Source organism: Aspergillus brasiliensis (genome assembly GCF_001889945.1).
Source record: "Aspergillus brasiliensis CBS 101740 unplaced genomic scaffold ASPBRscaffold_3, whole genome shotgun sequence".
Taxonomy (NCBI): domain Eukaryota; kingdom Fungi; phylum Ascomycota; class Eurotiomycetes; order Eurotiales; family Aspergillaceae; genus Aspergillus; species Aspergillus brasiliensis.
This window is the reverse complement of record NW_027137444.1, coordinates 1,573,100-1,591,869: the sequence shown is the minus strand read 5'-3', so window position 1 is coordinate 1,591,869 and position 18,770 is coordinate 1,573,100. Positions and strand designations below refer to the sequence as shown.

At 52.6% G+C, this 18,770-nt stretch overlaps 9 protein-coding genes across 9 annotated transcripts; 4 read left to right on the top strand and 5 right to left on the bottom strand.

The window, feature by feature from the left end:
• The first annotated feature begins 91 nt into the window (after positions 1-91).
• Positions 92-637, top strand: ASPBRDRAFT_457597 (uncharacterized protein). Its single transcript, XM_067625482.1, has one exon. The coding sequence runs from the start codon at positions 158-160 to the stop codon at positions 587-589; it is 432 nt and encodes a 143-aa protein (XP_067481918.1). The 5' UTR covers positions 92-157; the 3' UTR covers positions 590-637.
• A 59-nt stretch (positions 638-696) lies between these two features.
• On the top strand, positions 697-1,947 carry trr1 (thioredoxin-disulfide reductase TRR1; the record flags this gene model as incomplete). The annotated part of the gene is made up of 3 exons (XM_067626937.1): positions 697-718; positions 803-1,702; positions 1,766-1,947. The coding sequence occupies 3 exons, from the start codon at positions 697-699 to the stop codon at positions 1,945-1,947; spliced, it is 1,104 nt and encodes a 367-aa protein (XP_067481917.1).
• Positions 1,948-2,537: 590 nt separating this feature from the next.
• On the bottom strand, positions 2,538-5,612 carry aof2 (putative lysine-specific histone demethylase Aof2; the record flags this gene model as incomplete). Its single annotated transcript, XM_067617263.1, has 1 exon — positions 2,538-5,612. One exon carries the CDS (start codon positions 5,610-5,612, stop codon positions 2,538-2,540), a length of 3,075 nt encoding a protein of 1,024 aa, XP_067481916.1.
• A 585-nt stretch (positions 5,613-6,197) lies between these two features.
• Positions 6,198-7,076, bottom strand: ASPBRDRAFT_39855 (uncharacterized protein). Its single transcript, XM_067624230.1, has one exon. The coding sequence runs from the start codon at positions 6,791-6,793 to the stop codon at positions 6,371-6,373; it is 423 nt and encodes a 140-aa protein (XP_067481915.1). The 5' UTR covers positions 6,794-7,076; the 3' UTR covers positions 6,198-6,370.
• Positions 7,077-7,342: 266 nt separating this feature from the next.
• On the bottom strand, positions 7,343-8,724 carry ASPBRDRAFT_119457 (TVP38/TMEM64 family protein; the record flags this gene model as incomplete). The annotated part of the gene is made up of 3 exons (XM_067617259.1): positions 7,343-7,709; positions 7,771-8,190; positions 8,255-8,724. 3 exons carry the CDS (start codon positions 8,722-8,724, stop codon positions 7,343-7,345), a joined length of 1,257 nt encoding a protein of 418 aa, XP_067481914.1.
• Positions 8,725-10,455: 1,731 nt separating this feature from the next.
• Positions 10,456-12,805, top strand: ASPBRDRAFT_119684 (CCCH zinc finger and SMR domain protein; the record flags this gene model as incomplete). Its single annotated transcript, XM_067617273.1, has 3 exons — positions 10,456-11,387; positions 11,460-12,191; positions 12,247-12,805. The coding sequence occupies 3 exons, from the start codon at positions 10,456-10,458 to the stop codon at positions 12,803-12,805; spliced, it is 2,223 nt and encodes a 740-aa protein (XP_067481913.1).
• A 342-nt stretch (positions 12,806-13,147) lies between these two features.
• On the bottom strand, positions 13,148-14,297 carry ASPBRDRAFT_118974 (HpcH/HpaI aldolase/citrate lyase family protein; the record flags this gene model as incomplete). Its single annotated transcript, XM_067617215.1, has 3 exons — positions 13,148-13,864; positions 13,919-14,139; positions 14,258-14,297. The coding sequence occupies 3 exons, from the start codon at positions 14,295-14,297 to the stop codon at positions 13,148-13,150; spliced, it is 978 nt and encodes a 325-aa protein (XP_067481912.1).
• Positions 14,298-14,855: 558 nt separating this feature from the next.
• On the top strand, positions 14,856-15,629 carry ASPBRDRAFT_27676 (DUF846 domain-containing protein; the record flags this gene model as incomplete). The annotated part of the gene is made up of 3 exons (XM_067622416.1): positions 14,856-14,998; positions 15,120-15,406; positions 15,481-15,629. The coding sequence occupies 3 exons, from the start codon at positions 14,856-14,858 to the stop codon at positions 15,627-15,629; spliced, it is 579 nt and encodes a 192-aa protein (XP_067481911.1).
• Positions 15,630-15,894: 265 nt separating this feature from the next.
• ASPBRDRAFT_457975 (FAD-binding oxidoreductase) lies at positions 15,895-18,082 on the bottom strand. The gene is made up of 3 exons (XM_067625492.1): positions 17,268-18,082; positions 16,341-17,206; positions 15,895-16,268 (listed from the first exon to the last, which is right to left on the bottom strand). The coding sequence occupies exons 1-3, from the start codon at positions 17,829-17,831 to the stop codon at positions 16,121-16,123; spliced, it is 1,578 nt and encodes a 525-aa protein (XP_067481910.1). The 5' UTR covers positions 17,832-18,082; the 3' UTR covers positions 15,895-16,120.
• Positions 18,083-18,770: the final 688 nt, after the last annotated feature.

The following is an 18,770-nucleotide window of genomic DNA, read 5'->3' as shown; positions in this document are numbered from 1 at the left end:
GATTTAACGAGTGACGACTGCATATATTCTTGTTAATCTGATGTGATGTGATGCTATTCCCAACTTGTTCCCATTGATAATGGCAGGGATGACATAATCGGGTCTCGCCCTGCCCGGTTGGTAAGCAATAATTTCACGTGACCTGGTCTCGCCGCAAATGATTTGTGAGCCACTTTTCGACGGCTTCCACCACTTCACATTAGCCAGCGATTCTTGCGTGTTGACTCTGTTCTTCTGGTTCTTTCGACCTTATCAATCAGTTCCCAAGGTGCGTCTGAATCAGCTCATTCAATCTCATTCAATCTCCTTCTCTTTGTGCCCCACTCGGTGCAATTCTGCCCTTTCCTTAGCTAATCCGTGCCGGCCAGCCCTTTTTCCCCACCCCTCCTTCGCCTCTCCGTCTCTGTCTTTGGCTCAGGATAATTCATTTAACCCCCCCCTCCTCTTCGCTCTTCCGCTTTCTCTCTCCTTCCTTTCTATACTTAAAAAACCCAATCCTCCTCCCCTTTCCCCTTCAACACCGCCAATCTGTTTTCCTCCGCCTTTCGTCGTTTTCCCTTCTCCACCCTTCGCTCCTCTCTTGGATTGACCGCCGCCGCTGCGTCGTCCCTGCAACAAAACTCCTCCCCGTCCGCCTCCGTCCTCTCGAATAATCTCAAGGCGCCCCTGCGCGTCAATTCCACCTCAGCCTCCAGAATGGTGCACACCAACGTCGTTAGTAAGTGAATCAGTCTTCTTCCCCAAGGAAAAAACGCATGGGAAGCAAAGGAAAACGACGGAAGAATCTAACCCGGTTACACAGTTATCGGCTCCGGCCCCGCCGCCCACACTGCGGCCATCTACCTCTCCCGCGCCGAACTCAAGCCCGTCCTCTATGAGGGTATGCTGGCTAACGGCACCGCCGCTGGCGGTCAGCTTACCACCACCACCGACATCGAGAACTTCCCCGGTTTCCCGGACGGCATTGGCGGTGGAGAGCTGATGGAGAACATGCGCAAGCAGTCCGTTCGCTTCGGCACGGAGGTCATTACCGAGACCATCACTAAGGTCGACTTCTCCCAGAGACCCTTCAAGCTGTGGACGGAATGGAGTGACGGTCCCACCGACGAGCCCGCTCACACTGCTGACGCCGTCATCATTGCCACCGGTGCCAACGCTCGTCGCCTCAACCTCCCCGGTGAGGAGAAGTACTGGCAGAACGGAATCAGCGCTTGCGCTGTCTGCGACGGTGCCGTGCCCATCTTCCGCAACAAGCCCCTCTTCGTCATTGGTGGTGGTGACTCCGCCGCTGAGGAGGCTATGTTCCTGGCCAAGTACGGCAGCAGCGTCACGGTCCTTGTCCGTCGTGACAAGCTCCGTGCCAGCAAGGCCATGGCCAACCGTCTTCTGTCCCACCCCAAGGTCACCGTCCGCTTCAACTCCGTCGCCACCCAGGTGCTCGGTGAGGAGAAGCCCAACGGCCTGATGACCCACCTCAAGGTCAAGAACGTCGTGTCTGGTGAGGAGGAGGTTGTGGACGCCAACGGTCTCTTCTACGCTGTCGGCCACGACCCCGCCACCTCCCTGGTCAAGGGCCAGATCAAGCTCGACGAGGACGGATACATCGTCACCCAGCCCGGTACCAGCTACACCAGCGTTGAGGGTGTCTTCGCTTGCGGTGACGTCCAGGACAAGCGCTACCGCCAGGCCATCACCAGTGCCGGTAAGCTTTCCCCAATCCCCAAAATTCATCCATCAATTGCAACTCACTAACCCCAACTCTCAGGATCCGGCTGCATTGCCGCTCTCGAGGCCGAGAAGTACATCGCCGAGCGCGAGTCCGGCGAGGAGCCCGCCACCTCCACCGAGAAGGCCGCTGTCAAGCCTGCCACCCAGGAAGTCGACGGTGAAGTCAAGCAGGACGCTCAGGGTACCGCCGCCGAGTACAAGTCCAACCCTCTGCTTTAAGCGAGTCATTTTCTTTTTCTTCACATCATCATCCCCTATTACCTCGATTTTCCTATTTATCATCTCTTTATTCCCCTCCTATCTCTTATCGATCTATCTAGACCTGGAGTTCCCTTTTAGACCGACCTAGACGGATCTGTCATTGTTATGCTATAGCCAAGATGGGAGGACATTGGCTCATGGATTGTTCTTTTTTTTTTTTTGTGTGTGTTCGCATTTTCATCGTTTTGTTACCCTTGACGGCTGCTTTATATTACTAGACTCACTCCAGCGATTCTGTTGTTTTATTGTTTTGTGATACACGGGATTGTTTTCTCGATGATTCGATCGATCATCCTCCTTTCCGACGATCTGATCTCATGAATGTGAATGTGAATACAAAATAGAGTAGAAAGACGTTATAGAGTAATCATTTCTTTTTCTTTTCTCTTACAGATATGTTTCTCTCTTTTGCTAGTCTAACAGAGCCATCATCTCTTTCGTAGGGAGAGAGACATCGTACATAATACAGTCATAGTCATCATACAAGGGACGCAGTTGGCTGAATGCTGACAAGTGTAATAGCTAGGTAGGAGAACGTAGAAGAGGGTTTATTGAGCATTGTCTCCTGAAGTGCCATTCAGAGTCGCTGTAGCTGGCGGCCCTGGCTGATTGGGTAGTAAGGCTGCCCCGGCTGCCCCAGGCTCTCCGTTAGTATTAGGAATAGCAGCATTGGTATCATTTGGAATCAACGAAGCCCCAGACGGGTTTGCATTCGCAGGCTGATGGGAAGATTGAGAAGCAAGGGTTGTGCTTGGTTCCTGCGACGACGACGGCTGTCCCCAGCTTGCAAACGGATTCGCAGCACACCACCGGTCCTTGACCTCGTACGACTTCTTCTCCCATTCCGCCATGTCGCGACGCCAGGTATCCCAGATCTTCGCATTGGCCTGTCGGTTGACTTCTATCTGCTCCAGATAGGGCCGTTTCACCTCTTCGCTGGCCTGGCGCCACATGAGGCCGAGCGCTTGACGGATCTCGTCGCGCGCGGCCTTGGCGTTGGGGTCGTTGGTGGCGGCTCGGCGGGCTTCGTCGCACTGCATGCGACACTTGCCCCAGTAGTCTTTCTGGTACAGCAGGAACGGGTTAAGCGAGGTGCGTGCTGGTCGTGGGGGTGGTGCGCCCAGCTCCTCGTAGATGGCGGCCCACATGGCTTTGTCATACGCTTCCTGGCGGAGTGCCTCGGGCGTTGCACCGTTGGCTGTTGCACCACTGGGTTCGAGTGATGGTTCGTTGCCGTTTGCTGGGGGAGGTTCTTTTCGCTTCTGACCCGTCGTAGCGGGTGTGCCAAGGTCGACAGCCTTGCCTTTCTCCGGAACAAGTGGTGTGGGCACATTAATGGGTCCCAGAATGGACTCGATGACCTCGGATGCAGCCCGCAGTCCAGATAGATATGCTCCATGGACCGTGGCAGGGTGAGTGCCGCAGGTAGCTTCTCCTGCAAAATGCAGGTTGCCGATGGGCTTGGCCATCAGGTCATAATCACCTGGGAGGGATTGCGCAGCTACATACGAGTAGCTTCCTCTGGTGAACTTGTCTGTACCCCAGCGAGTAATGATGGTCTCCAAGGGGTCTGGAACAGCCACGTGCTTGAAGACATTACGTAGCTGACTGGTCACTTCTGCGATGATCACCGAATCTGGGGTGTGCTCTGCTTGATGCGCAGCGTCTCCAGCCATGAGAGCAATCAGAACCGGGAGACCAGTGGTCTTCATGCAGTTCCAAAATAGGTAGAACCGGCCACGATTTGCCGCGTAGTCCTCTTGCATCATACTGTTTCGGTTCCCAGGCTCACGCAAAAGCCCAAACATATCACGCTCCGTGTCCCAGAAAGGCTGGTCAAATACCAAGATCACCTTGTTCATAATCCCAAAGCCAAGTCGGTTGATCGCACCCGTTTTCCATTCCGGGAGGGGAGGAGAAAACTGTATCGAGTGTTGTTTCAGGACACCCAGAGACCCTGTAAAAACAACCTTATCCGCAACGAGCGACTCACCATCCTCGCAATGAACCACCGTCTTCTGCTTGCCGGATTCTGTATGGTCATAGGATATTTTGCTGACGGTCTTGTTGGTGCGGACATCGAGTTTCGTAGGTAGCGACCAGAGCCCGTACGGCAATTGCTGATATCCACCAATCACCTGAGAGTGCTCTCCCTCAAATTCATTTCCCATATCCTGATCCCACCCGGACAGACTGAGCTTGCCAATATTAGCAGCATTAGCATACTCCAAATTGGCCATATGCCAATTTAACAGTCGCATATCTTTCGGAGTCAATGGGAGCATGCGCTGGTACTGTCGCACACCATCATCCATTACGGCGCCTAATGTCGGAAACGGCGAGGCTTTGGCGGCAGGATCCAAATTAATAGTTTGGTTCACTGCAACCCCATCCTTCAAACTCCAACCCATCGTTTGACAGGCAAGGCGAGCTGGATTCTCCTCGCTGTGGTCAGAATCGGCCAATGGGACACCGACCGGCTTAATGTCGGCGGTTTTGTGGCCAACTCCTCGCCGGACGCGCTTGGCAGGAAACAGAAGCCCGATGGTCCCAGCAGCCCTCGCTTCTTCGTATTGCCTTACTGTTAGGCTGTCGCTCGTAGACACATCACGTCCAGAATCGATTAAATCCCGGTCACCTTCTGCGGTTGGAACTATCACGGACTTATGGCGATAATCCCCGGATCGGTCCAATATATCATTGTAGAGCATCTCGTCTGTTGCATCCCGCGCTTCATCTACCGCCGAGCCATCTATATCATAGATTGTGGATATGTCGCGCAATAGATGGTATGGAAGAGCCAGCTGGCCCCGGATAATCTGATCTAGGGGATTGCCATGATCAAAGCCAACGATAATCTGAGCACCCATTTCAGCCTTGGGAACTAACCCTGGAGCTAAGGTGGATGACTGAAGGCTTCGCAAAGGATGCGAGTAGATCCGACCCCCAATTCTGCGCCTTCCTTCAAGTATTATCACACGGGGCGAGGTGAGCGGGTCATGATAATGGTTGAAGAGGCCTTCCAAGTGGCGTGCACACCCCAGTCCGGCCATTCCGGCCCCAATCACGACAATAACAGGCCCATCCCGCCGTCGACCCTTCTTCGGGAGTGCCGGAGCGACTGGAATCTCGACGCAGCCAAAATTGATATACCCATTGCGCACGAGGAACTCATATGCGAATGACGCAAGGTTCATCCAGCGATAATCCTTTGCGCACCCCATGGCTTCCTCCTTTGAGACACTCAGCATTGGATTACGCGTCCACAGGCGCAGGATACCGTTTCGAATGTTCAAGTAGACAGTGACATGGAGATGACACATGTGATCTTGGAGGAGCTCCTGTTCCTTTCTGTGAAGCGCGTATGGATTTAGTCGGGACGCATATGCCGCTGCCACACATTGTTGGGCGTAGACTGTAGCAGGCAACCTGGGAGGAATCGAGGAGCGTGGCCGGTATTTCACCTGTAGAGATCCACTGCCGACGCCTTTGTGGTAGGGCGACGAGGATGTTGACGAAGGTACCGTATTGATGGGCCTAGCTGGAGATGCTGACTTCTTCTGGCTGGGATTGGAGGGTAAGGAATGTGTCTTTGCCAGATGATCTGAAGTTGCTTGAATCATAGTATGCTTCTGAGACAGATCTGCTGCCTGAGAGCGATCCTGCAATTCCCGGAGAAAGCCATTTATTTCAGGAATACTTCCTCTTACGCCACCAGTAGAGGTGGAGTCAGAATGCAGAATTCCATTTCCATTTGGAAAACCATTCCGATATATGCCCTCAGACTGCTTTGCAGGAAACTGAGAGGGGAGACCTGTTCCAGCGGAGACTTGACGCGGTGCCAGCAAAGGGAAGGAGCCTCTGCCAGCGGCGTCAAAATTGGTGGGTACATGATATTGATCCAGCTGATTGCATTCGTAGGCATGGCCATCTGGACCTTGAGTCCCCACGGCTGCGGCAGATTTCATGATTGCTGGTAGGGGAGCCCCAGTGAGATTTCGACACGTGCCAATTGCTCAGAGTGTAGGTATAATATTGCAAGCCTTCTGGCACTGAGAGCAGAGAGCTCACGGAACCAACTACTACGCTGCAAGTACGGCGACCTACTGATTGACTCTGAGGACACCCATTTCGTAAAGTGATGTGATATGTCAATTCTCTGCCTACTAATCCATGACGGACTCCATCAGGATCAGTCCATTAGATGGGTGAAGTTAAGGCCTGGGGCCAGTGAGGTGAAATGTATCTTATCTTTCAATTCAAGTCAGCGGTCCACTCCATAACATCTATGATTTGCGCGAGAACACTGCGGAAAGCCCAAGACAAGTATAAATGAACCTGACACAGGGTATGGCCAGGCGACATACATGCCGGGATGGGTTCAGTTGGTAGCTAACAGTACAGCAGGTCTTTCGCCAGCTAACCCATCATGTTGTTGGCTTGTTTCTAGCACCGGCGTAAACCCTACTACCAGTAGTAGGACGGGGAGACCGCAGGGGCAACTGAGTGAGTGGTACGGAGAAGTAGTGACCGACTTACCGGGGGGAAGAGAACACTGCCGACTGAGAGGTAGAACTGGAGACAGCGAACCAGGGGGAGGGGGAAGATCCACGATGCAGAGGCCGAAGGAAGTGGAAGTCAACGCAAGTAAAATACTCTGAGAGTTAGACGGATCTTTGCATTGAGGCTGTCGGAGTCGAAAAGGGAAAGAAAGTCGGCGGGAAATTCGGCCGGAACCCCGCGTAATTCTCAGACCGACCGGCCAATAACTACTACATTCCTGCTGGCCGTCTTCGTGTGCCATCGATCGTCTGCCTGCCTTGTGGAAAGAAGAATGTTCCCCAACTCCCCCCTCCTAGACTTCTTTCAAACCAGTCAGGTTTGGCTAAGAATGCCCCCAGTCAGCGGACCGATAGTGAGATGCTGCTTTGCCATCTGACCATTGCCACTAGTCTTGCTCAACGCTCCCGGATCCTCCCGCGACACCAGCGCCAAGGTGGGACGTTGCACTTGTCGACTCACCACAGTTTTGATGATGTTTCAATCCATGCTGGTGGCATAGAGGACGAGGTCTTCAGTATCTGAAGATCGCCCATCTGATCAGTCAATCTACCTGCAAAACTTTCTAGAGCTACTCTGTACAAGGACTAACACAGCTGGGTGTCAACAGTCTAGAAAGATGGCCAAAAGCCAGGCTGCTATGGCCCCTCGCCCAATTATAATATTTACGAAACCCCAAAAGGCAGTTTATAAACCGTCACGTCCATCCGGAAAGTGTGCTGTCATCACTCGTAACCGCAGATATCTATCACGTAGCCACCAACGCCCCCGTCATTGATTGTCCCGGGCCAGACTATGAGTCCTGAGGTTTCCGCACGTGTGTATGTAGGGTATACATCTCTTCATGGGCCCCATCTCCGTCCTTGAAGATATCTGAATCGTTGTCGGTAAACTCATCGCGATAAGGGGAGGGTCGTGTACGGTGGGGGGAGGTCTCACTGCCACTCTCATCGTCAATCGCCAGGTCGACGTGGTCGTCGTCGAGATCGCTGAATCCGATGCGTTCCTCTTCATCGCGCGCAAGAAGAGCGGCCGCATTATTGACTTCAGGATCTTCAGAAAAGGCGTCATGGGGACGATGGGCAGCGTGGTCAGCCTGCAGCGAGCGTCGGATGTCCTCCCTTTCTTTCGCTTCTAGCTCTTTGGCCCGGGCCAACGTTCTTATCCCGTTGCGTTAGTCTAAAAGACGGGGAACATGCGGGGAGACACCTGGAGTCTTACCTTCTATAAATATACAATCCCGTGAAGATACCGATGCAAATGGAGGCGATGACGCTGCAAATATTGACAGCCTTGGAGCCTGCACTCATCTCCTCATTGTTCTCGGACAAGACACGTAACCGGTTACCGATGAAGGCCGGAATAAGTAGCTTCGGCGAGATGAGTGCCGTGGCGAGCCCATACATCAACGGTTGAACCGTGGGGAAGGTTGAGACCGCCCCATTGCATACGGAGTAAGGCAGCGGGCAGAGACGGATCATGCACAGCAACTTCAAGCCGTCATACTTCAGCGTCAGCGACAAAGCGGCGAACCTCTTGTCGCGTTCCATCAGCCGGTGGACGAATTTGGATAGGATTGTCCGAGACACAATGAAAGAACAGGTCGACCCAAGCACAGTTGCAGAAGCATAAAGAAGCCATCTATGGGCGGTGTTAGCGCTCTTGCGCATCAATGAAAACCTCTCAACAAAACTCCTCAACTCACCCTTTCCATATTCCAAAGATATAGCCCGCTACGGTCCCAAAGGTGGACCATCCAACCAACGGCGGAAAGGAGACAAAGAAAACACACAACCACAGAACCCCATATGCTAGAGCAGAATGCTCCCATTGTGCCGCCACGGGCTGAAGCCAGATGAAGACCTTTCCGGTGAAGACGAGAAAGCCGATCCCAAGAAAGTTGGCCAATAAGAATGCGGCCACCGCTCCTACCCTTTGCCAGAAGTTCATCTTGCGCCACGATTGTAGGATCTGGTGGTACGTCTGAGTTGCTCGGTCTATGATCTGACCCCGAAGAGTAGCGGACCGCCCGCCGGAGATACTGGCGGAATTTCGCCTCCCCGGTGCTCTTCGGCTCCATGGCGGATATGCTTCATCCTCCGACGGAGACAGTGGTTCTGGGGACGAGGTCGAGACGGACAGCGCCCGGGCAGTGGATGAGTAATCCGCGGGCATCTTTGAAGGTGAAAATCAGATAAAAGAAGCAAGTCAAATATAGTCGAGCGTGTGTCTCTATTATGATATACAATATGCGTAGTCAAGACCGGCTCGATGCAGAGATCGGGGTGAGGCGAATGGACGCCTGCGCAGAGAAATGGGCCGGCGGGCGCAAACCAGTACGCGACTTGGGGATTCGGCAATGTTTGAATGCAACGCCGTATATGTTCGATGGTGGTTCCAAATGGCGTTGCGCAGTTGAAAGCAAGAAGGGCGTAAACAAGCCCCCGTCTAGGAACGAAGCATGAGCGAACGGCGAGAGAAATGAGGAGAGTGTGAGAGTGAGAGCGGAAGGGTCCACGACGTCTAAGCTAGGCGATGATGAAATGGGAGCTATCCGGTAATTGGTCAATGAGCTTCTGCTAGTTGCAGCACTGGGGAGAACTGATCTCGGTTGGTGGCAGTAGGATAGTGGAACACAAGATTTCGGACCACAATAGCATCTGCTAAAATATCAAGAAATACAAACAGCTCATCCACACTTTCCTCATGAGAGTCATTCAGTCTGTATTTCCCTTTGGAGGTGGAGTTTAGTGTCTGCCTGAAGGCGGAAATCGGGGAAGATCTTAGTCAGGATCGCTGCTGACTGTTCCACTTTGCCGTAATTAAGTTACTTTACGCCTCGATACGGGGATTTTGGGTACGGGCGGTATTATTGTTCTCTCTTTATAGTAGTAGTATTGACTGCCTCACATTGGCTTGTAGTTGATTAAAGGTTGCACTGATAACGTATTGAACTGTGAGAGTCGTATTTTTATGTTCTACTTGTGTAGATAGAGATCAATGGATATTATGGCGGGCCCATCGTCTCCATCTGATGTATCTTAGTCCGGCAGATCGACCAGGCAGTCCATTCTTAGTGAGGAATTGGTTTGCCAGTCTAGATTTCCCCCCAAAAAAGGGGGGAGAAACTTGGAAGGTGACAGCGCCGCCGTTTCTTTGGTTGGGAGTCAAACCGCGTCCCGAAAGCTTCAGCTCTGGATTGATTGCCTGTCAATAAAGAAAATAGTTAATAGACAAATAGAAAAAAAAAAAAAAGTACCTCTTCAGGCTGTTGGTTGGAAGAGATTCCTCGGAAGACGCGGCGTAGTTGGAGAGAGAATCAATCAATACCAAATCCCTCCGCTCTCCGACTTTCTTGCTTTCTCTCTCCTTCTTTTCTTCTACTTTACTGCATTTACCCCTCTCGACTCCTCTTCCTCCTCTAATCCTCTCTCTCTCCTTCTTCTCTCTCTCTTACTGTGTGTGTGTCTTGCGCGTCCTCCCTCTTTGGACTTTCTTTCCCCATCTTTCTCCATTTCATATCCTTATCTTCTTTCTCTCCATCTCTCTCTCCCTCCCTTCGTTTCCCGGATCCACTCCCTTTCCTTCCCGTCATCATCGATCATTGCAACGACGGCAGATGCGATGTAATCACCCGTGGACTCCAAGCTTGTCCCCTGTCGCCTGTCAGCCCTGCTAACATCCCTCTTCTAACAAAGCTCTCCTCTGCGTTTCATGAATTCCAGCTGTCCTGGAAATAAATCATGGCCGTGGATCATCGAATCTGACCTGTCTTCTGTTGTCTCTTTGATCTGATTACTGTTTCCATCTCCAAACGCCGATTACCCCACATCTTCCTGCCACAACACCGTGTATCCGTCGCCCTCTTACTCCTTCCCTCCTTCAACCCCCACCCGACGGTCCAGTATGATTCAAGAAGACCTCCTCGAGGATTGTCTTCGCATCCTCCAGGATCAAGCTCTGGACGAAGAAGAGCAGGTCGAAAAAATCGAGGATTTTGTTCGCGAAAAGACCTCCTTATCAGGTCCGTCTCTAGAAAATGCCGTCCTCGACATCCTCTGGCGCCATCGCAATCGCACCTTGCCAGACTCCTCCCCGCCGCCTCCTCGTCACACGGTGATTCGACGCTCGTCTCCTGCCCCTTGGCAGATGGCGCGCTCTTCGACCCCATTATCCCCTCATTCGAATCTAGGGACGAGCCCCGGAAGTACCTCCTGGCTTCAGAGCTCCCGAGGCGGCTTATCCCGTCCACCCCTGTCCTCCACCGTCTCGCCTTTCACGTCTCCGCGCCCATCGCCTCGACTAGCTCTTGCGCAACCCATCCCTCACTCACCCAACCTGAACGCATACGAATTCTCCGATCAGAGCCAAGTGTCCGATTTCTATGGGGACCTGGGTAGCGATAGCAATGTGGACTGGCTGGTTGCAGACGATGCTCATAGCGTCACTTCGTCCATTGGGACGGCGAGCCTCACAGGAGGGCTGAGCGCCACAGCACCCGAGTTTGTGCCCGACATGAGCCCGCACGATATCTTACGCACTGTCCTGGGAGACAAGCGATCAAACGATGAAATTGAGGCAGCCCTGGAAGCCAACAGCTACGACTTGGGCGCGACGATTGCGTCACTGTCGCAACCCGGTGATGGTGACCCCATCTTGCAACATCCCGAGGATGGCCACGTTGTGGTCGGAAAGTCGATGTCAATGGAGCCGCCCAAGATTGCGACCCCTCCAAGCCACAGTCGCAGTCCCGTGGTCTGCAAGTATTGGCTGTCTACCGGCCAATGTCTCCGTGCCGATTGCCGGTTTAGTCACGACCTGACCAATCATCTTTGCAAGTAAGTATACACCCGAGTTTCCCAATGCGCTGTTCAGGTAAGAGCAAGACACTAATAGGCACTCTCGCGCAGGTATTGGGTTATGGGGAACTGCTTGGCGGGTGATGGCTGCCCATTTTCGCATGACCCTTCAGCTCTCGTAGCGAATCTCAGTGTAGCAGATGGCACACCAGGCACAGCATCTCCTGGCGCGTCGTTCCACATGGACAGTACCTCGGAGGCCTTCCCTCCCCTGCAATCTACTGCCGGGGTGGGCGACCAATGGGCTGGCCAGTATCTTGGCAAGTATCCGGGCCATTTGTCCGCATTCCCTGGCAGCAAGTACGTGCCTCAGGCCATGCAATTTGCTGTTGGCAAGCGGAATGGGAGCATGACCAACCTGTCCCGCCCTCATTCTCGACCAGGGAGTCGGCATCAGCACCGTGAACTGAACCCGGCTGCCCCATCGGTCGATGACCCGGACGCATTCCCCACCCTTGCTGCTGTCAGTGCAAAGAATACGGGCAAAAAGCATCATGGGAAGCGCGGGAATCGCGACAATAACCCAAGCAGAGAAAACATGCCTACATCACTAGCGGACGTGGTTCGCATGTCCCCATCTCCGGCGCCTGGGAAGGGGAAGTCTTCCTCTAAGAACAATCGGGATGGAGCTAAAGGCCGCGAACATAGCGCAGCCGCCCAGGCAATCCCACCGCCGCAGAACATTCCCTGGTTGGAAACTGGTTCTCGAGCGAACCAACAATATATCAAGTACCGGACGGAGGCTATCCGCCATGGTACTGTGAGGAACAAGTTCCTTCAGAGGTATGTTGATACTCTTTTCGAGTCTTATGGCTTGGAGCACTGATTGTTTGGTTAGTGCTGCTCAAGCGTGGAACCGCAACGATGCAAGAGCCGCAAAGGCTTTGTCTTTGCGAGGTCAGGCAGAAAACGAAGCCATGCGCAAGTGTCATCGAGAAGCAGCACGGCAATTATACGAAGAACGTAACAGACATCTCTTAGACGCTGGTTTGGATGATGCCGCAGAGGAACTTTACGTTGACCTGCATGGCTTGCACCCCGAAGAGGCCATTGAATACCTAGAGAAAATCCTTCTCAAGCATGCCCGTGAAGGCCGGCGCGTAGTCTACGCCATCACGGGCACGGGCCATCATTCCAAGAACGGCAAGGACAAGATCGGAAAGGCCGTCAAGGCATGGTTGAATGAATGGAAGTACCTGTTCCGCGAGTTCAGCGTCCCCGGCGAGCGGGGCGGATATGTTGGAGGCATCCTGGGGATTGACCCCACCAGCTACGATAAAACTCTAGCCAAGAGTTTGGAAGACGATGCCAATGGCAAGGCGGATGCGGAACAGCCCATCCTGACCATGGGCAAGATCCAGCTGTTGAAGCGTGAAGACCTGGAGTCCAAGCAATAATACACAGCAGATTTTCTTGAACCTTTCAAAGGACTCTTTCTTCCATGTCTGATCCCCCGAATTCAACACCACATTCCACCTCAAAACTAGCACACGCTTTTGGAGTGAACACTGGGAGATGTTAAGATCCTTGTAGGGGAGCCAAAAATCCGGAATGTAGGAGGGGATCAATAGAACTATCTACTCAAATCTTTGCTTGATATCATTTCGGTTCTAACCTTCCCCTCATCCAACAAGTACCATATCCATATGGGTAACCCTAAATTTGTCAACCGGCTTGACTACTTGTATATAACTCCACTCACACAAAGAGATACAAATCATCTGTAAACATCATGATGTTCACTCCGGCTCCTGATGCCCCCACTCCTCCCTCAACGCCTTGACATCAAACCCACACGCCTCTGCTTTTCTAACCACCGCCCTCGCCTTCTCCGCCACCGGCACATCAATCATCTTCCCATCAAGCGTCCACGCACCCCGTCCCGCCCTCGCGGCCTTATCATCGGCAATACACACCCTAACAGCCCACTTGACCTCCTCCGGATCCGGTCCAAAGATCGCCTGCGCCGTCTCCACCTGCGACGGATGAATACACTGTTTCCCATTGAACCCTAACCGTCTTCCATCGCGACATTCCTCCTCCAGCGCCGCAGGCGGGGAGCCGTCCCCCTTAGTGGACTTATACGCCGTGCAAACCAGATCAATAGTCGAGGGGAGGTTCGCGGCGCGAGCAGCAGTGGCGATCATAGACCGCGCGAAAAGGAACTCAGTCAGTGACGGGGTACGGGTGATGCTGAGGTCGAGGGCGAAGTCTTCCGCTGCGAAGATGAGGCCCTGAAGGAGGGGCGTGGAGGCGCAAATTTGGGTGAGGTTTGTGAGAGATTTGGCGGATTCGACTAGGGCGAGGAGGGAAATTGGGGGTCTGGGGTTGGAAGGGTCTTGTGATTGTTGTTGCTGTTGGGAGAGAGTGTGCGTGATGACATCGTTCACGAACGTGAGGTCGGAGGGGGTGTTGACTTTGGGGATTACGATTGTTGAGAGGTTGGGGGATTTGAGCTGGTGGTCTTTAGTGAATTGGATATGGGAGCCATGCAAGATAGGGATACGTACCACTTCGGTGAGATCTCCGAGGGCGAGGCCGCTGTCCACAGAGTTGATTCGTACGGCTCGTTCGCGGATTCCCTGCGGTGCGGGCTCGTCGAGCGCTCTCCGCACCAGGGACCGAGCTTCCGCTTTCTTGTGCGGAGTTACACTGTCTTCGAGATCATAGGCCACGCAGTCGGCGGCCAAGGTGCGGGATTTGTCAATGAAGCGCTGGGAGGAGCCCGGGACTTGGTTTGGAAGTTAGTTTTGCGATCTTTGGTATAGCCGGATAGTAGCTTCGGTATGGGATGCGTGCGGAAATGCGGGGAGAGCTGCGGGTTGGGAAGAGATGGGGGAGGGACGTACTGTAGAGAAGGGCGCGACGGAGGGTGTTTCTGGCTGCCATTGTCGATGAGAGGAGTGTGCTTAGTTGATAAGATGACAGCGAGTTGGGATCACACTGGACTGTGAGGTCTCCTGTTGGATTGAGGAAATGGAGATATCGGATGAAGCTGCGGATTGACCCGCAACTTTAAGAGATCCTCGGTTTGCGCATAAAGGCTTCTCCAGTCAGGAACCGGCCGATGACCTCATCCGGCAGGTGTCGCGACTCGCGCGTATTTAGTTCGTGCCATTGGGAGCTTTCACCATTCACTGCAATGGATTCCGAATACACACCCTTCTGGAGCACCAAGCTCAAGCAATATGAATGAGCCCGTGTGCCGATCGCTCATGAAACAGAGGGGAGTCGGAGAAATAAGATGAAAGAGTGTCAAGTAACCGTCGGCCGCTCCACATTCTGCCGCGCCCCACCGCCCCTGGCTGGAGACACGCAGCATCAACGCAATCCCGCCTCGCATGATCTGGACTCGCCAGGAGGCTGCTTGACTGCCGTCTATCTCATGTGCATTTGACTGCTTCCAGAGGACACTTCTTGTCTTGATTCTGCACGTTTCCTGTCATCATGGAACAGCAACCGCTCCAGCCGCAGCAGGGCGAGCTGAACTGGCGCCTCAGTGCTCACCCGATTACCCTCCTGTTCTTCCTGGGCTTTCGCATCAGCGCCCTACTGATGTACCTCTTCGGCGTGCTATTTATCAAGAACTTGTGCGTAAACCCCTCCAAATCTAGCTCTAGGATTATAGCTTCTTTCTTCTCCAATTCCGAAGCTCCCCAGAGCTACCCTATCTACACCCGAGCAAACAATCCAACTAACTACCGCAACCAGCGTCCTCGTCTTCATCATCACCCTCCTCATCCTCTCCGCCGACTTCTACTACCTCAAAAACATTGCCGGTCGCCGACTGGTCGGCCTCCGCTGGTGGAACGAAGTCAACACCTCTACCGGCGATTCTACCTGGGTCTTCGAGTCGTCCGATCCCACCACCCGCACCATCACCGCCACGGACAAGCGCTTCTTCTGGCTGAGTCTGTACGTGACGCCTGCTTTGTGGATTGGCCTCGCCATTCTGGCCATTATTCGTCTGAGCAGTGTGATCTGGTTGAGTCTAGTCGGTGAGTCCACACTTGCACAACCTACCGGCAGCTATGTATATCCACCCGAAGCGGCAATGACTAATTGTATACAGCTATTGCTCTCGCCCTGACCATCACCAACACTGTTGCGTTCTCCCGGTGCGATCGCTTCAGCCAGGCTTCGACTTTCGCGAACAGCGCGCTTTCGGGTGGAATTATGAGCAACCTTGCGGGAGGTCTGCTGGGCAGGCTTTTCAAGTAAAAGATATATGCCTTCACATGGGATCATGCTGGGGTTCATACTGGGTGTGGATCCTGGTTGGTCTGTTTCATGTTTTGATTCGTTTCTATTGCGCGCGGACCGGCCGATGTAGTGGGTTTTGTCTGGGGAAGAAGGGGCAGGTTGATTTAGGAAAGACGAGCTTTTGTTTGTCGGTTATACTCTACTAGCGTTATGGGGTTAGATTATATTGTATTTTTAACGTATGTTACTACTGGCATGTTTCATGGTAGTATTTTGTAGTCAGGTATCTGATTAGCTGTGATTGGAGTCTATATATGCAGTGGGAAATGTAGTATAGTGTAAACTTCATAGACTGTACAACCGCAACATTATCAAGTTATTTCATTATTCAGCCAAAGGTATATGGAGTATGTGCACCCTGAGCTTATAGACAACTATGCACAATGTATTATCATCCAACAAGCTGCATGTACATGCATTGTACTCCTCCATTTCAGACACTGTCATGGTTAAAAAGACCATCCACCCTGACGGAACATGAATCCCGTCGGGTCATATGCCTTAGCGATGCTCGCCAGTCGCGCCTCGTTCGTTGGTCCGTAACTGCCATACACATCCTGATAATCGGCAGCATCATTCATGAATAGGGGATTGGAGCTGTGTTTATCAGTAACAGTTCTGTATAACTCTAATAGTTAAAGGAAAGTAAAAAAAAGACAGAGGACTTACGAGATCCACTCCACATCACCCGACTGATAATTCGTCGGCTTAGTGCCCAACAGCGTACTATTAAACGCCTCCTTCACAGTATCCCCGACCTGACGCAGATACTCCGGACACGCATCGTTGCAGACCGGATTGATCCAGATCAAGTCATTCTCGATCCAGACCCGATCTCCGTTCTCAGGGTTCAGACCGAGAGCGTTACCGCCGGCCTTGTTGGAAGCACGAGCAATACGCACTGACAGCGGCTGCGGGGTAAAGGTGCCGAGCTGGATGTCCAGGTTCTTGGAGGAATCGTTCTTGATCATGGACTGGTAGGTAGTCCAGTGGTTCTCAAGCAACTGGGTCATCTGCTGGAACGGCATGTTAGGGAAGGTGTTGACGCGGATGGCGGCGTTAATGCCATAGATTTTGGCTCCGCCGATTTCGTTCGTTAGATCGGTGTAGGTGGTTGTCTTGGTGGTATCGGTGAGGGCTTCGATGTTGTCGAGGCCGACGAAGGCGTTGGTGCTGGGCTTGGCCCCGTCGTAGAAGTAGAAAACGGCCGGGTTGGAGACTAGGGCTCCTGGGAGGCCGAAGTCGAAGGTGGGGATGACGGCGGCTTTGGCGTCTGGATACTCGCTTGTGAAGTTGGAGAGGGCTTCGAAGATTTGCTGGCGTTTGTCGGCGCTATAGAAACGAATGCCTCCCCAGATTTGGCCGTTGTCGCCGAGTGGGTGGCCTTGGAAGGTGAACTTGGTCACGATGCCATAGCGGTTGCCGCCGCCACGCAAGGCCCACCAGAGGTCGGCGTTGGAAGTGCTGTTTGCGTTGGTGATGGTGCCGTTTGCTAGGACTACTTCGAAGTTGACAACGTTGTCGCATGCTAGACCCTGGGTCTAGTTAGCGGTGGGGAGTTGAGGAAAGGGGGCAGAGGGATGGGAGAGGTCGTACATATTGGGCAGAGTAGTATGACAATCCTCCTCCGATTGTGAGCCCTGCCACACCGATATTAGCTAACCTGCCGCCTACTACGACTTGATTTGTCTTCTCCGTGACAGCGTAGACGTCGCCCCATCGTGCTCCTGAACCGACATCGAACGTCTGGCCGTCTGAGTTGCGGGTGGTAGAGGACATGTTCTCATTGAACGAGATAAGGACGCCTCCATTGGTACTGGAGAATCCCACATTGAAGTTGTGGCCGCCTCCCTTCAGTGCAAAAGGCGCAGTGGGATACTTGTTCAGCTGCTGCACTGCGACGGAGACATGTTGCGCGTTTGCAGGGAAGAAGGCACAAGCCGGACGGTTGTCAGCGTTCACACCGTTCCAGTATTCCTTGACTGCATTGTTGTAGTAAGACTGGTTCCAGAACGTTTCAGTTGCATAGGTGCCTGTGGGGTCCCAGACGGTGTATTGAGGGTAAACTGTATGTAGGTGCTGGCAAACGGATACTGCGTCGGCATTAGGGGCTGCCAGAACAGGGGCCACTGCAGCCAGAAGAAGAGCAGCCGCTATCATTGTGAATCGGGGGAGTTGTGCTTGAGTATTTTCTGGTTTAAGGAGGCATCCTGGTCATCTTAAATGCCAGGCTCAGGGGCGATCATGCAAGACGGATTTTGTACAATCGGCTAAAACTAATCCTCAAAAACGGGTGACATTCCGTGTAGTATTTGCGTATTTGCGTATTCCATTATAGATCGGCACGGATTTTAGAGCTAGGATAGACTGTTTGATTAACGGTCGGACGGGGGTTTATGGTCTGCAGAGTGCAGGGACTGTCATGTCACTTCATCAAAACGGAGGGGGATCTGCAAGAAACCTCGAAACGAAGTCTCAACTTTGGGATTGACCGAGGATGCACGTGTCTCTCCTTTTCTTCATGTCTTTAATGACTCGTACCTTTTCTTCAGCATTACCAAAGTGTGTTAGAAGCCTGTGAGATATTACTGCAGCCATAAGACGCTTACGCTATATCCAAGGTTGTCAGCTGGAATGCGTCTCTCATGCGAAGGAAGTGTCAGATACCGAGTTAATAGGCCGAGGATGATTCCTTCCCTGCAGTATATTGAACACTTGATTAGCTCTTATAGCCCTGCCTACATGGAGCAATTATGTCTTGTTTCCAAATTCGTACAAAGTGTTCCATTAATGTGACAGAGCAGAACGTGTCGAGAATCACAACCGTATTTGCCATGATGAACAAGAGGTATAATACTATGTCATATATGTCAGACTCAGATATTATCATGCAAGCGATGGTCTACACAACAAATTTTATGTACAGGGCACGACTCGAGAAAACTAGTATTACTGGATGTATTGTAACGATCAGACAACCTATCCAAGAACGCTAGAAACCTCGGTGAGCCAAGTAGTCTAGTAGCTCTATACCCTTTCCCACTTCTTAGTGATGGCCTGATCAGGGACGGACCAGGAATCAGCGAGTTTGAGCATTGG

Bases quoted from the DNA above. Each gene is read 5' to 3' on its own strand.
- ASPBRDRAFT_457597 (XM_067625482.1), top strand. From the start codon at position 158: ATGATTTGTGAGCCACTTTTCGACGGCTTCCACCACTTCACATTAGCC.
- ASPBRDRAFT_39855 (XM_067624230.1), bottom strand. From the start codon at position 6,793: ATGGCACACGAAGACGGCCAGCAGGAATGTAGTAGTTATTGGCCGGTC.
- ASPBRDRAFT_457975 (XM_067625492.1), bottom strand. From the start codon at position 17,831: ATGATAGCGGCTGCTCTTCTTCTGGCTGCAGTGGCCCCTGTTCTGGCA. The intron at 17,207-17,267 runs GTACGACCTCTC...AACTAGACCCAG, and splicing joins CATACTACTCTGCCCAATAT to GGTCTAGCATGCGACAACGT. The intron at 16,269-16,340 runs GTAAGTCCTCTG...TGATAAACACAG, and splicing joins GGTGATGTGGAGTGGATCTC to CTCCAATCCCCTATTCATGA.